The sequence below is a fragment of the Phycodurus eques genome, chromosome 12, assembly GCF_024500275.1.
Source record: "Phycodurus eques isolate BA_2022a chromosome 12, UOR_Pequ_1.1, whole genome shotgun sequence".
Lineage (NCBI taxonomy): Eukaryota > Metazoa > Chordata > Actinopteri > Syngnathiformes > Syngnathidae > Phycodurus > Phycodurus eques.
The window spans coordinates 21737501-21750960 of record NC_084536.1 but is presented as its reverse complement, the minus strand read 5'-3'; the positions used below and the strand labels follow the sequence as shown (position 1 = coordinate 21750960).

General features: G+C 40.0%; 3 protein-coding genes across 4 annotated transcripts in view; all 3 read left to right on the top strand.

Annotated features, from left to right (window-relative positions):
- The first annotated feature begins 2047 nt into the window (after window positions 1-2047).
- Window positions 2048-5118, top strand: cldn10l2 (claudin 10-like 2). The gene is made up of 5 exons (XM_061692535.1): window positions 2048-2372; window positions 3345-3506; window positions 3579-3666; window positions 4467-4574; window positions 4653-5118. Exons 1-5 carry the CDS (start codon window positions 2135-2137, stop codon window positions 4846-4848), a joined length of 792 nt encoding a protein of 263 aa, XP_061548519.1. The 5' UTR covers window positions 2048-2134; the 3' UTR covers window positions 4849-5118.
- A 110-nt stretch (window positions 5119-5228) lies between these two features.
- Window positions 5229-9263, top strand: LOC133411114 (claudin-10-like). Of its 2 annotated transcripts, XM_061693047.1 has the most exons (5): window positions 5229-6331; window positions 7348-7509; window positions 7939-8020; window positions 8627-8734; window positions 8805-9263. In XM_061693047.1, exons 1-5 carry the CDS (start codon window positions 6100-6102, stop codon window positions 9031-9033), a joined length of 813 nt encoding a protein of 270 aa, XP_061549031.1. In that variant the 5' UTR covers window positions 5229-6099; the 3' UTR covers window positions 9034-9263. The 2 variants fall into 2 exon arrangements, with proteins under 2 accessions (XP_061549031.1, XP_061549032.1); XM_061693048.1 differs by lacking the exon at window positions 8627-8734.
- A 1335-nt stretch (window positions 9264-10598) lies between these two features.
- The window catches only part of dnajc3a (DnaJ (Hsp40) homolog, subfamily C, member 3a), a 15195-nt gene continuing 12333 nt past the window's right edge, over window positions 10599-13460 (top strand). Inside the window, exons 1-3 of the mRNA XM_061693045.1 lie at window positions 10599-10841; window positions 11877-11987; window positions 12073-12197. Coding sequence (XP_061549029.1) covers window positions 10622-10841; window positions 11877-11987; window positions 12073-12197 — 456 coding nt within the window. The 5' untranslated portion in view covers window positions 10599-10621. The remainder of the gene's footprint in view (window positions 10842-11876; window positions 11988-12072; window positions 12198-13460) is intronic.

Sequence of the window (13460 nt, the reverse complement as noted above, 5' to 3'; positions counted from 1 at the left end):
AAAAGTGTATTTTGGGATTAAAAATACAACCAATGTGTTTTACATTTTTATGGGGGGGAAAAATACCCGTTTAGGTTTTTCCCCAAACACAACAGAAGCAAATATCTTTGGGATGGAAAAAAAACACACAATTATAGATTAATTTTGCTATTTTTACCTCAAAATAATCAAAATAGATTTTGCTTTTGTATTTAAATAAAATGTGTATTTCCAAGTGTTGAAATTATTTTAGCGTCTCTCGAACAGGTTTTGTTCCCTTTGACTAAATGAACAACATGGTTGTTCTTTGTTTTGCAATGCATGTATTGCCAAATTGTGCACATTTATTTCTTCTTCTTCTCACTCAAGTACTGTATCCCCAACTGTTGCACTTTTTTGACATTTTGTTGAAAAACTTGTATTTAATAATACATTAACAAAAACAATTCAAATTCATTTATCACAAATCATTGGACAAAAAAAAAAATATATATGTTCATTGTTTTTCCAGATAAAAAGCACATACAGTACCTCCACATTTTGTACATTTTTTTTCCTTTCATCTGAGAAGCAAGAAAAAATAATTTTCCTTTGCCTTTTGGGGGTGATTAAAAGAAAAACAATCTTAGAGGTACAGTACATTTGGATCATTTTAACCATGTGAATGTTGAGAGATTAAATCAATTACGCTAATGTTATACGGCGAGAGTTGCTAAATGCCAAGCGATTCGGGGTTGTGTTTTTAGCATTTGGCAACCAATGTAACAATAATCTTTTTTTTTTAGACTGATACAGATATACAATGACAATATATTTCAAGTGTCCCAACAGATTACTCTGCTATCATTCGTTCTACCACTCACAGCCACTAGGGGGCACATTTGCACGATAGCTGGGATTTGCTATGATACGATATGATATGCATTAACCAGTTTGTTGAAATGAATTAATTCACACTCAAATTCTAAGGGAATGGTCATTTCTATTTATTCTATATTTTACATTTTGCTGGTTGTATGTTATATTTCCTTTAAACAGGCTGCAATGTGTCAAGCACATTCATGGTGAAACCATTATTGTTTTGTACTATGGCATTTTGATATTTAAAAAAAAAAAAAAAAAAGTACATTGGTGATAGTTTGTGAATAAAAGTAAAAACAATAGAACGTAGAAGGTATTGTGTGGTGCTTTTTTGCTTCGTCTTGGTGTCATACTGTCAGGATAGTACACTAGTGGTTAGTATGTCGGTCTCACAGTTCTGAGGTTCTTGGTTTGAATCGCCATCTCTAAAATGAAAATCAAATATTCTTCAGAAAACTTAGGTTGCTATAACGGTGTGGCTATTCATTGGACTTGAAGTACTTCAACTTTAAAGAAAAAAGACAAAACTTTTCTCCACTAGTGCTACTTGGTCAAAAGTGGACACACACACATGTATACACGTATATAAATTTTGAATGGATGAAAACCCACAGTGGTCACAGACAACTTGAATCTGACAAATAATACATCAAGATTTCATGCAAATTAACCAATGAAAATCAGACATTGCTTTGAATAGTAGTCCAAAAGAATTCTTTTAAAACACAAACTCAAGAAACAGAAAAAGGAATAATGTAATAAGAATGAAAAGTGTGATTCTGTTTTCTTAATATTTTTATTTTCCGGTCAAAATAAATAATGCACTATCTTTAAATATTTTAGCTTTTTCTCATAATCTTATGATGCGGCAGTGTTTGATTTTATTCTTACAATATGCGGTAGACTGATTTGAAATGTGGAACAGACCACAAATGGCTCCCAAGCCAGACTTTGGACACCCCTGGTCTTTATGTACGTTTTGTTTGTGATTGGCTGGCGACCAGTGCAGGGTGTACCCGACATCTTACACCAAAGGTCAGCTGGGATAAACTCCAGCTCACCCGTCACCCTGATGAGGACAAGCGCAATAGAAAATTGAAGATGTGTCATGGCACACTCCTGTACGTTTACAGTAAACAGCCAGCACTCAGGTAAGGCGCCCTCATCAACACCGATGACACATCGCACAAACACGCAGTCTGCTGCTCACACTTCCGCCATCACACATCCCTCATCACACCAACCGAATGTCTGTTTAGAAGATCTCCAACTCAAACCGTGCGGACTTTTTCTTATGGTGATGCGGAAACGTCTGATCCAAGTGAGCGGCTTCTTGATTTCCACGCTGGGCTGGCTCTTTGTGCTGTGCACCATGGCCATGGACTTCTGGAGGATCACCCAGATCGGAGGCCAGGGCGGCTCGTTCATCATCAAGGTGGCCTGGTACTGGTCCAACCTGTGGAAGGACTGCTTCACCGACTCCACGGCCGTCACCAACTGCAGAGACTTCTCTGTGCTGTGGAGTGTCACACGTAAGACTTTGTTCGTCATGTTTATGAGCTGGAGCTTATCCCGACTAATAATACATATGGGGTGTCCATTTTTTTTCATGGGCGACATCAAAGTTATGGTTTCCCTCGGAGCGGCGTTATGAGTGAACCCATGTAAACGTATGATGGCCTCATAATATTACATAGACGAGTTTCGAAATCATCCATCCATCCATCCATTTTCTGAGCCGCTTTTCCTCACTAGGGTCGCGGGCGCGCTGGAGCCTCTCCCAGCTGTCATCGGGCAGGAGGCGGGGTACACCCTGAACTGGTTGCCAGCCAATCGCAGCGCGCATACAAACAAACAAACAACCATTCGCACTCACAGTCACACCTACAGGCGATTTAGAGTCTCCAATTTATGCATGTTTTTGGGATGTGGGAGGAAACCGCAGTGCCCGGAGAAAACCCACGCGGGCACGGGGAGAACATGCAAACTCCACACAGGCGGGGCCGGGGATTGAACCCGGGTCCTCAGAACTGTGAGGCTGACGCTCTAACCAGTTTCGAAATCAGTAGCCGGTAAGTAAAACTGTTTGTTCAAGGATTATTCAATTTGCTTTAAAAGTGGTATTGGTCATTGTATTGGTCATTTAAAAAAAAAAAATAATGCTTGCAATAGCACAACGTTTTAAAATGTGAAGACGATAAACATGAAGGCGATGCACATTGTTTGCTTTGCGGGCCAGCTAAAATGAAGTGGCGGGCCAGATTTGGCCCCCCGGGCCTTGAGTTAGACACCCGCGCTTATGAGAATAACATAAATTGAATACATTTAAATGTAATTACTTCTCTGTATTATATATAAAAGAAAGACACAGAAAAAACTACTGATATCTTTGGAATTCCTGCACCTTTCCACTCACCTTCATCATTATTTTCTTCTGTGAATGTTTTCACTTTTATGTTTTTTGTTGTTGTTGTTGAACCTTTTGTGCCAACGGCAACGCAAAGCGTTCATCCAGGGTGTGCGAGGCTTGCTGATGTGCGGCCTCACTCTGGGCTTCTTCGCCGCCATCTTGTGCTTCCTGGGCATGGAGTGCACGTACCTGGGAGGAGACGAGCAGAGCAAGGACAAGATGCTTTTCGCCGGCGCGGTTTTTCATTTCGTGGGTGGTGAGTCGGTCAGGCGGACCTCAAATTGTCACCCTGCCGCTGTTCTGCCCTCACGTGCTGCTCTGTCCGCAGGACTGTCTGATATTACGGCCTACTGCTTATACATCAACAGGGTTGCCAGGAACGTCTTTGCTCCCAACTTAGCACCTGGACTCTTACGGTACAATTTGTTTTAAAATGACCTTCTAATGTTAATCGTTATAAATGTCCAATGAAAAGTAATTTTGGGAGTGTAATGGAAAATGAAATTTCATGGCTTCGACATGATCACCATTTTTCCAAGGTTTTTTTCTTCAGTGTATCCAAAACACAACGAAAATGGGATTTTATTGTGTTTTGGATGAAAACAAAGAAACTCCAATTTTGGATATATATATATATATATATATATATATATATATATATATATATATATGCTTATAATGTACTTTATCTGTATTTGAATTTTCTCCAAGTAGCACTTACACATATAGTAGGTGTCCAATGAAAACAATGTGTCTCCACTATTTTTTTTACCAGTATTTCTGGCAAAAAGAAAATCAATCAGAATTTGGAGTAATCGTCTCAGATTGTCCTATATTTCTGTCCCATGAAAATTATGTAACTACAAATGTAGTTTGTGAACGTGAACATGAGTTTCAGTTAAATTTACAAAATTGTGAGGTACATGCTTTTCATTGCACATACATTTGTAGTATGTGTAGTGTACAAGTAGTAAAGTCCTTTTTTTTTTTTTTTTTTTTTTTGTTTTTTAACATTGTAACTCACTCCAAGTGTGACTTATACATATTGTTGCTGTCCAATGAAAAACATGTACCGGTATCTACATGTTCTTCTCCCATTTTTGTTCTTTTTATCTGCAACATAAAAACATAAACATAAAACGTAATGTTGCTTCTTCTCGATAACAACAGATATGTCTGCCTTTCCATGTGAGTAATGTCTTTTTCATAACTCCAGGTACGATTTGGGCCCTCCCATATTTCTCGGATTGGTTGGAAGTTTTCTCATCCTTACAGGATCTCTTTTTTATGCAGCCACTGTGTTCAGAGTACTCATACCTAATCGGTATGCCAACATTGTATACATTTCTTGATCTGCAATTAAGAAGGTCATATCTCCTGATTCACATTTATTCCCGCACAGTCGAGTGATTTATGCCTACGGAGGGGCCACGTACATGGACCCCCGCTCACGAGGAAGAAGCACGTACACCGGCTACTACAGACCCAACAGGCTGTACGGAACTTATTACGGCTCGGGAAGATCCAGCAGCTCCAAAATATCCAAACTCTCTGCCACAACACCGGAGAAGTTTTCTGAAAGGGATGCGTTTGTGTAATGTTCTGTAAATGGTTTCCTCCCAAGTGCATTGTGTATGAAGGAGGATTAGGGCCACACTGAAAGAAAACAATAGTCGCATTATGTTGGGGGGGTCGTAATGTTCAGAGAAAAATGGACAACAAAGAAAATGTTAAAAAAAAAAATGTTTTGACAAATGTGAATCGAAATTCCCACACAAACATAAATAGTCCACAAATGACATGAAATCTGTTTACCCTTCACTTGCCAACATAAAAGTGATTTAAATAAAGAATATTTTAAAAACGTATTGCTTAATGAGCCTTATCCAAATTTGTACTCGCTTCATTCGTTTATTTTGTTTCGAGATGCTTTAATAGATCTTTTTTTTTTTTCATGCAAACGTCATGCACATGAAGAAATGGTGATTAAAATGTCCAGAGTAATTGAAAATGATTAGTGAGCTAATTGTAATGAAAATGATGTCCTAGTAATTACGGTATAGCATTGTGATTGTACTAACAGTGTATTCGAATTTATTCAGTTTCACAGCAAAATACACTTTTTGGGGCAATAACGCATTTACAGTTCGATAATCATATTGTACGTACTATGGTAAGTAATAGACTATAGTGTAGTCTATAAGAATAGATGAATAGACTCTTACAACAAAGTTTTGATTTCATTCTTTCCTGTTTGGCAGTAAGCCTGCTCATGTTTCAAAATGACTAATATAATAATGAAACATTTTATGATATGGTGATTGCCTTATGTAATCAATAACTGACTGCTATTATCCAAGATTATGTTAATTCAGTATAACTTGTCCATTGGTGTGAATGTGGGAGTGATTGGTTGTTGTGTAACTAATGCTGCAGTTGGCCTATATAATATCCACAATAGAAGTACTGTACTCTGTATGTGGGATTTAGCAATGCACTAACTCATTGTATGGCAAGTGTACAGTGTGTCTATATTAGTCTCGCTATAGGATTTAATCAGCCAGTTTTCACGTCTTCATGACAGGAGCGACAAGAAGAAAGTCATTAGCCCGGACTGGAGCCATGCTGGTAGGGCCTTTGGATTTCCTACTAACAACAAACACATCACGGTGACCCTCATGAAACACAGAAGTGGCAGGACAAGAAGTGACGACCACGCAAACGGCCTTCATCATCCTCATCATCATCCTCATCATCGTCATTAGGAGGGTGCACGCTAAAACTCTGCGTTGGCTTGAAAACCTTTCACGTCAGCCAGTCTTCATCCGATTGTTCCTTCAAAACCAAAGATGGGTTACAGGACGGTGGTGATGTACATGGAGATCGGCTGCTTCGTGGTGTGCGTCTCTGGATGGATCCTGGTGTGCTCCACCATGCCCACGGAGATCTGGACCTGGTCTGAGGTGGGCAGCCTCGTCCTGACCACCTCCAACTACTTCTCCAACTTGTGGAAGGACTGCATCTCCGATTCCACTGGCGTGTCCGACTGCAAGGGCATCCCGTCCTTGCTTGCGCTCAACTGTAAGTACTGCATCATAGCAAGCTGTTGTTTGTACCACTCAACAGTAGTGTGACCAGAGGGTGCTGTATAATGCATAGGGTATACATAATAAATACTGGCGGAGGCGGTCACGCAAGCTCGGTCAGCTCAACTCAACATAATTCAAAGAACATTTTGAAATACAACCACAGTTGTAACCAAGTGCTGTACATTATAAAGACCGAACAGTAATCTTAGTCATTTTTGGCAGAGGATAAAGAATATATGCCTGCCTTGTTATATTTTCAGTCTATATGTGTTGCTGCATCATTGCTTAAAAGTTTACAGCTAACTTGACATTCATGCTTGCTTCGTTAGCCACTCTCTGGCGTTTTGCATTGTGTGTTAGCAGTTATGTGTGGTTTGGTTAAAAACACAATCTGTTTGTTTTATGTTGAGTTTGACAGTAATCAACTGGGAGTGGTAAAAACAGCTTGAAGCGAGCACTTGGCCTCGTTCTTGAAGATGTGTTCGTTATCTGCCAAAGTGCTGTTCGTCGGGAGGTTGGCTGCCACAATCTCGCGGTCGTAACTCCAATTTTTGCACTCAACCTAAGACAAAAAAAAAAACATTTTAAAAAACAGCCGAGCGACAGTTCGTATTTTGAAAAACATTGAAGTGGGTTAATTCGTAAGTCGAGGTACCACTGTCTTAGGACTGTGTCGCGTCAAATGACTTTTCCTTCTCATGAAAAACTTTCGCGTTTATTATCTTAAGTGACTTAAGATGTTGTGACAATGTTTTTAATCCTCTTTTCGGTATGGCCCTAAATTTGATTGGAGCCTTTGTCACATTTCACCCGGACAAATTTGGAGAGTGGGTCCAACTACAAAATTGCTTCGGCTCAGTAATTCTAAAATGCATGTTTTTACAATTGAGTCAGCAAACGTTTGCCATCTGCTGAAAGTGGTGGGACACTTTGCCACCACTATGTAAACTCATTACTGCGTTCCACTTGTTTGGTGTGCGAAAACCCTACTTTGCCGGTATTGCGCAGGGGACATCCACATGTGCCGCGCCCTCATCATCACCGCCATCATCCTGGCGTTCTTCGGCTCGGTCCTGGTCATGGTGGGAATGAAGTGCACCAAGATCGGAGGCTCGCAGTTGGCCAAAGCCAGAGTGACATTTGCTGGGGGGATGAATTACCTCTTTGCCGGTAGGACCTACCTCTTTTAAGCAGACACTTCATTAGGTACAGCTGCACAATCTAATGACACCCGGAAAATGGTTTCATGTGATTGCGTATTTAGTTACTGTTTATTCACTCGACTGCAGAGCGTGCTGGATTCCGTAGTGTGGTACAGACGTCAACCGTGACACGTGGTTGTATCAGTCATAGTTAAAGCGATTGCACTCACTTATTTTTTTAATCGTGTAGCATGTATTTTTCAAAGTGCTTAAGTAACGTAGTGTGATGCAATGTAGTTCTAATATACACCACTGCAAACAAACAATAACAATTGTTGTTATGTCACAACTCTGGTATTGGATATAATTAGATTTTTGCAGCTGTGCCTAATATTGTGGCTGCTAGGTGTATATTTTACGATATGTCATTCTGGAAAAATGTGTCCTTTTGTTGCAGGGTTGTGCTCTATGACTGCTTTCTCCTATTATGGCAACAAAATAAGAGCGGAATTCCAGGACCCGAATTACAGAGAACAAAAGTAAGGGCAATTTTCAGCATAATTCAAGGAGAGATATCATGTTTTTTTTGGTTTTTTTTTTTCAGATAAAAGACTGAGGTGTCAAACTCGAGGCCCGCGGGCCAAATCTGTCCCACCACGTCATTTAATTTGGCCAGTGAAAGCAAATCATGGTTCTTGCTAAAATACCAAAATTGCTAATTGGTTTCACTTTTTAGAATGTTGACAATTACAAGCATGTTTTGTGACCAGTTCCCCTTTCAACGTAAAATGAATAATAGATGAATAGTTTTTTATTGGCTTCTGATTTCCAAACTACGTATCCATCAATTTGCTTTATGCAGTATTTGTAATATTAGGCTATTATACATTTACAGTCATAACGGCACCCCTGGTTATTCTATAAATGATCCCCGCTGTGATGTAATAGTGGGGCAGAAGTGCAGAATGGCTTGCCCACTGGCGCATTTTCAGAAATAGGCAGATGGCAAAATATATACTTGGTTGTTCATTTCACTCTTGCAGGCTTTCCAGAGTCGCAACAATTGTTAAAGATTTTAAAATGTCAATTTTCCACAATACTGTATGTCGCCTTTAACATTATTAGGGACTTGATCTTCCATTTAGGTTTGAAATTGGTGTTGGCGTGTTTATCGGCTGGGGAGGCTCCACGTTACTGGTAGTCGGAGGGCTTCTTTACAGTATCTTTGCGGGGAGGGAAGGCTGCCAATCAAGGTACTAATGTTTACTTTCCCCGTGTTCGCAACAACATGAAGAAATACTAATCCTTTCATTTTTATTTCAGTTACGAAGGAGACCCCGGCTACGTGTTCCCTGACCCCTACCTGGCCGTGCCCACGAAGAAGAAGGTAGCACTCACAGATGGGACTGAGAGCAGGAAAGCACCGAGTAGTCGTACTAGTAATGGTAATCGTAGTAGTGCTAATCGTGGTAGTAGTGGAGCCAGCAGCAGCAGCAGCAGCAGCGTCTCTGCAGTGACCATCAGCACCAGAACATCCGACGCATACGTTTGAGTTTGAGCTTTGCTGATTAAGAAAGTCAGCGACCACTCATGAATTGGTCGCTAACTGATTTCAGAGTACTTTTTGGAGTGTAACGTGAGCATGTTTGTACATGATCAAAAAAATGCGTTGCTGTCTTTTAAAGTGTTTAAGAAATTCATGAAAATATTTTACATTTATCGAACTGTAATGTCACACATAAAGGCCCTGCTTTTTGCTTATAAAATGCTAAATAAATTGTTTTGGAAACATATTATAATATTACTATTGCTCATGTTTACCAGTATAACTAAAGTAACAGTAAAAAAGGACATTTTATTTATTATTTTATTATTATTATTTTTTTACAGAGCAAATGTATATATTGTATGGTCTTGGGAAAAAGCACATTATAGTTAATTGCCAGTCAGAAAGGTAGTACCTGTAATTTAACAATGTGTATAATTGTAGTTTGCAGTGGTGAACAACTGCATATTATAATAGTCAGGCGCATGCACAGACATTTTGAAGGGCAGGTGCTCAAGCCAAAAAAGGGCACCTATTGCTAAAATTATTGATACAACTAAGAACAAAATAGTCGTATATGGATTATGTGTTTATTCCTGTTAACACAATCAACACTGTCAAAAATACAGCTATTAACAAAGGAGGTGAAGGGAAGCTACAGTAGATAAACTGTAAAAAGTCTACACACCCTTGTTCAAATGTGGGGTTTTGTGATGTACAGATATTAGACCAAGATAAATCATTTTAAAATATTTTCCCAACTATCAGTTCACCGATAACTTGTACAACTCAATTGGGAAAAAATACAATATGTTAGAGAGGGGGAGTTAAAACCAACAAATAAGTTTGCACAAGTGCACGTCGTCTTATAAATATGGCTTTGTTCACAGTTTGAATTGAATGACATTCAAACTCATGTTAAATGGGAGTCACCACGCCGCTACCACCATTTCAAGTACCCCGATTACCCCCAAATATATCTCAGCTGTTCTAGTAGGCTTTTCCTGACAATTTTCGTCATCACATCTTACAACACAAGCCATGGTCCGCAGAGGGCTTCTGCCGCATCGTTGGGATCTCAAGTAAATGTCATATGTATAACTCTCCCAAGGACTCAAATAGAGATAGAGAGATATCAAAACGCTTTGGCCAGAATTGATGGCGCAGGGGGTCATTTTTTTATTTTTAAATATAGATGAATGAAGACAAAAAATGGGGTTGGGGACAAAGGCACCTTTTTTCTTTTATTTTTTTCAATCTCGGGCAAAGGGGCAGGTGCTTGAGCACCACTTGCGGTTCATGTGTGCCGTGCCTAATAATAAAAATAATATTTATTATATTATTATTATAATATTTTCCCCCCCATAAGGTCTAAAAATGGACATGGTTGTCGACTAAACTAATTAAAGTTGGAAGGGTGTATCCACGCACGCTGCGAGTGCTGCCGTGGCTCCACTCAGTTGAACGGCTTGGGTTGGGCGTGGCTTCCCCCAACACGGCAGCCAATCGGCGCGCCCCACGACCGGTCGGGGGCGGACTTGTGTGCGGCCGCCACTCAAGGAGTCGACGAGACGAGGAAAGGAAAGCCTCCTCGATGATTCCTCCAGCTCGCCGCTTCGCTGAGCTGTCAACACATGGGACTGCGAAACGCTGTCGCCGTAACGTCGCTTTGGTTTTTAACACTTGTCACCTCGCGAACGGACACCGAGAGCCACTCGAGTGGGATTTAGCCATGGTTTCCATGGAGCACGTGGCTCACAAGATACTAACTTACTTGCCATACGTTCTTGTTTTGATGGACATGCGATACGAAGGTAAGTTTAAACGGGAGCAACGCGGAAAAGTGGAAACGGCTGGTGTGTTTTAGGACTCCAGATGTCCGCTTTTGGCGTAATTTAACAGAAGTGCGAATTAGCGTTAGCGAAATCGGTAACTGCTAACGCCTTTCAAGTAAACATAAGCATGCTAGCTAGCGGTTTGATGCTTATTTTCAACATTTGGAGCGTGTTAACACTATGAAATCGATATTTTCTGTCATCGGTCGTGTTTTAGGGCCCCAAATGAACTATTTGTGCTATTTGAAACGACTGTAGACATAAAGGGACATACACGCATAATGACAATTATACGCATAATGACAATTATACACATAATGAGCACAGCCACTTTGAAAAGTCAATTTTTTTTCTCTCACGATTTTGTTCTAGACCAGGGGTGGCCACACATTTTCAGCTTAACCCATAAGATTATTAACTCAAAATTGATCTACCTATCTACTATGATTAAAACGTAATCATAATTTAAAAAATGCATTGAGTATTCTTTCTGTGAACAATATAAGGTGGTTTCTTGCATAACTGCACGAACCCATGGAGTACAAAATAACTTTTTTATTTTTTATTTTTATATATATATATATATATATATATATATATATATAAACCTACTGTGTTCACTACCTACTGTGCACTTGGAATCAGTCAGGGAAACATTTCCAGACAGTGGCTGCTAATAGCCATGTGTCGGAAACGATGTTACATTGGTTGTCCTGTATGCCATTCAAGTAACAAATGTCATCGTGAAAATGGATGTCTGGCTAATGTTTTTTTTTCTTTTCTTCCTCTCTCTGTGAAAGTTGATGCATTTTAATGTTGGGACTTTCAGCTTGTCTTATCAGATGCTGTGGAAAAAAAACAAACTGATAGAAATGTGAATTTATTTATTTCTTTGCTTTTTCGAAATGCAAAGGTCAGATTTTTGTCATTTAAAAATAAGATTTCATTTCAAGGCCTTATTACCTAGCCTTAGTAGGCAAAAGTCCTAATTTGTGTATTTGGTTGTTTTGTCAGGAGTCAAGTGTGGCAGAGAGGGGAGCGTGGACCATCACATGGAGATGGGCAAGAAGCTGCTAGCAGCCGGACAACTAGCCGACGCTCTCTCTCACTTCCACGCCGCTGTGGGTAAGTGGCCTAAAAAGTCGTAAAATATGTCTGACCAGTTGCCAGTGCATTTCCAAGTGATTAAACCCTGATGATCTCTGGTCAGATGGAGATCCAAAGAACTACTTGGCCTATTACAGGAGAGCCACGGTGTATCTGGCCATGGGGAAGTCCAAGTCAGCGCTGCCAGATTTGAGCAGAGTCATCGAACTCAAACCTGACTTCACATCTGTGAGCTTTGCATTTCCAAATCATTGTACCCATGGGGATTAATGGAAATAATCAGTCCAACTGTCAACATTATAAGACCTTCTACAACCCCAATTCCAATGAAGTTGGGACGTTGTGTTAAACATAAATAAAAACTGAATACAATGATTTGCAAATCATGTTAAACCTATATTTAACTGAATACACTACAAGACAAGATATTTAATGTTCAAACTGATCAACTTTATTGTTTTAATCAAATAATCATTAACTTAGAATTTGATGGCTGCAACACGTTCCAAAAAAGCTGGGACAGGGTCATGTTTACCACTGTGTTACAGCACCTTTTCTTTAGCAACATTCAATAAACGTTTGGGAACTGAGGACACTAATTGTTGAAGCTTTGTAGGTGGAATCCTTTCCCATTCTTGCTTGATGCTGCAGCTGTTCAACAGTCCGGGGTCTCCGTAGTCGTATTTTACGCTTCATAATGCGCCACACATTTTCAATGGGAGACAGGTCTGGACTGCAGGCAGGCCGGTCTAGTACCCGCACTCTTTTACTACAAAGCCACGCTGTTGTAACACGTGCAGAATGTGGTTTGGCATTGTCTTGCTGAAATAAGTAGAGGCGTCCATGAAAAAGACGTTGCTTGGATGGCAGCATATGTTTCTCCAAAACCTGTATTTACCTTTCAGCATTAATGGTGCCTTCACAGATGTGTAAGTTACCAATGCCATTGGCACTAACACAGCCCCATACCATCACAGATGCTGGCTTTTGAACTTTGCGTCCATAACAGTCCGGATGGTTCTTTTCCTCTTTGGCCCGGAGGACACATTGTCCACAATTTCCAAAAACAATTTGAAATGCGGATTCGTCGGACCACAGAACACTTTTCCATTTTGCATCAGTCCATCTTTGATGAGCTCGGTCCCAGTGAAGCCGGCGGAGTTTCTGGGTGTTGTTGATAAATGGCTTTTGCTTTGCATAGTTTATAGAGTTTAAAGTTGCACTTCCGGATTTAGCGCTTGTGAATGACTGAGCAATTCAGGCAAGCTCCTTTGATACCAAATCATGGCACCCACCTGTTCCAAACAGATGTTTGATGAGCATTCCTCAACTTTCTCAGTCTTTTTTGCAACCTGTCCCAGCTTTTTTGGAACGTGTTGCAGCCATAAAATTCTAAGTTAATGATTTTGACATTTTTATTTATGTTGAACACAACGTCCCAACTTTATTGGAATTGGGGTTGTATTAACGCTCTTTTTATATTGCAGGTCA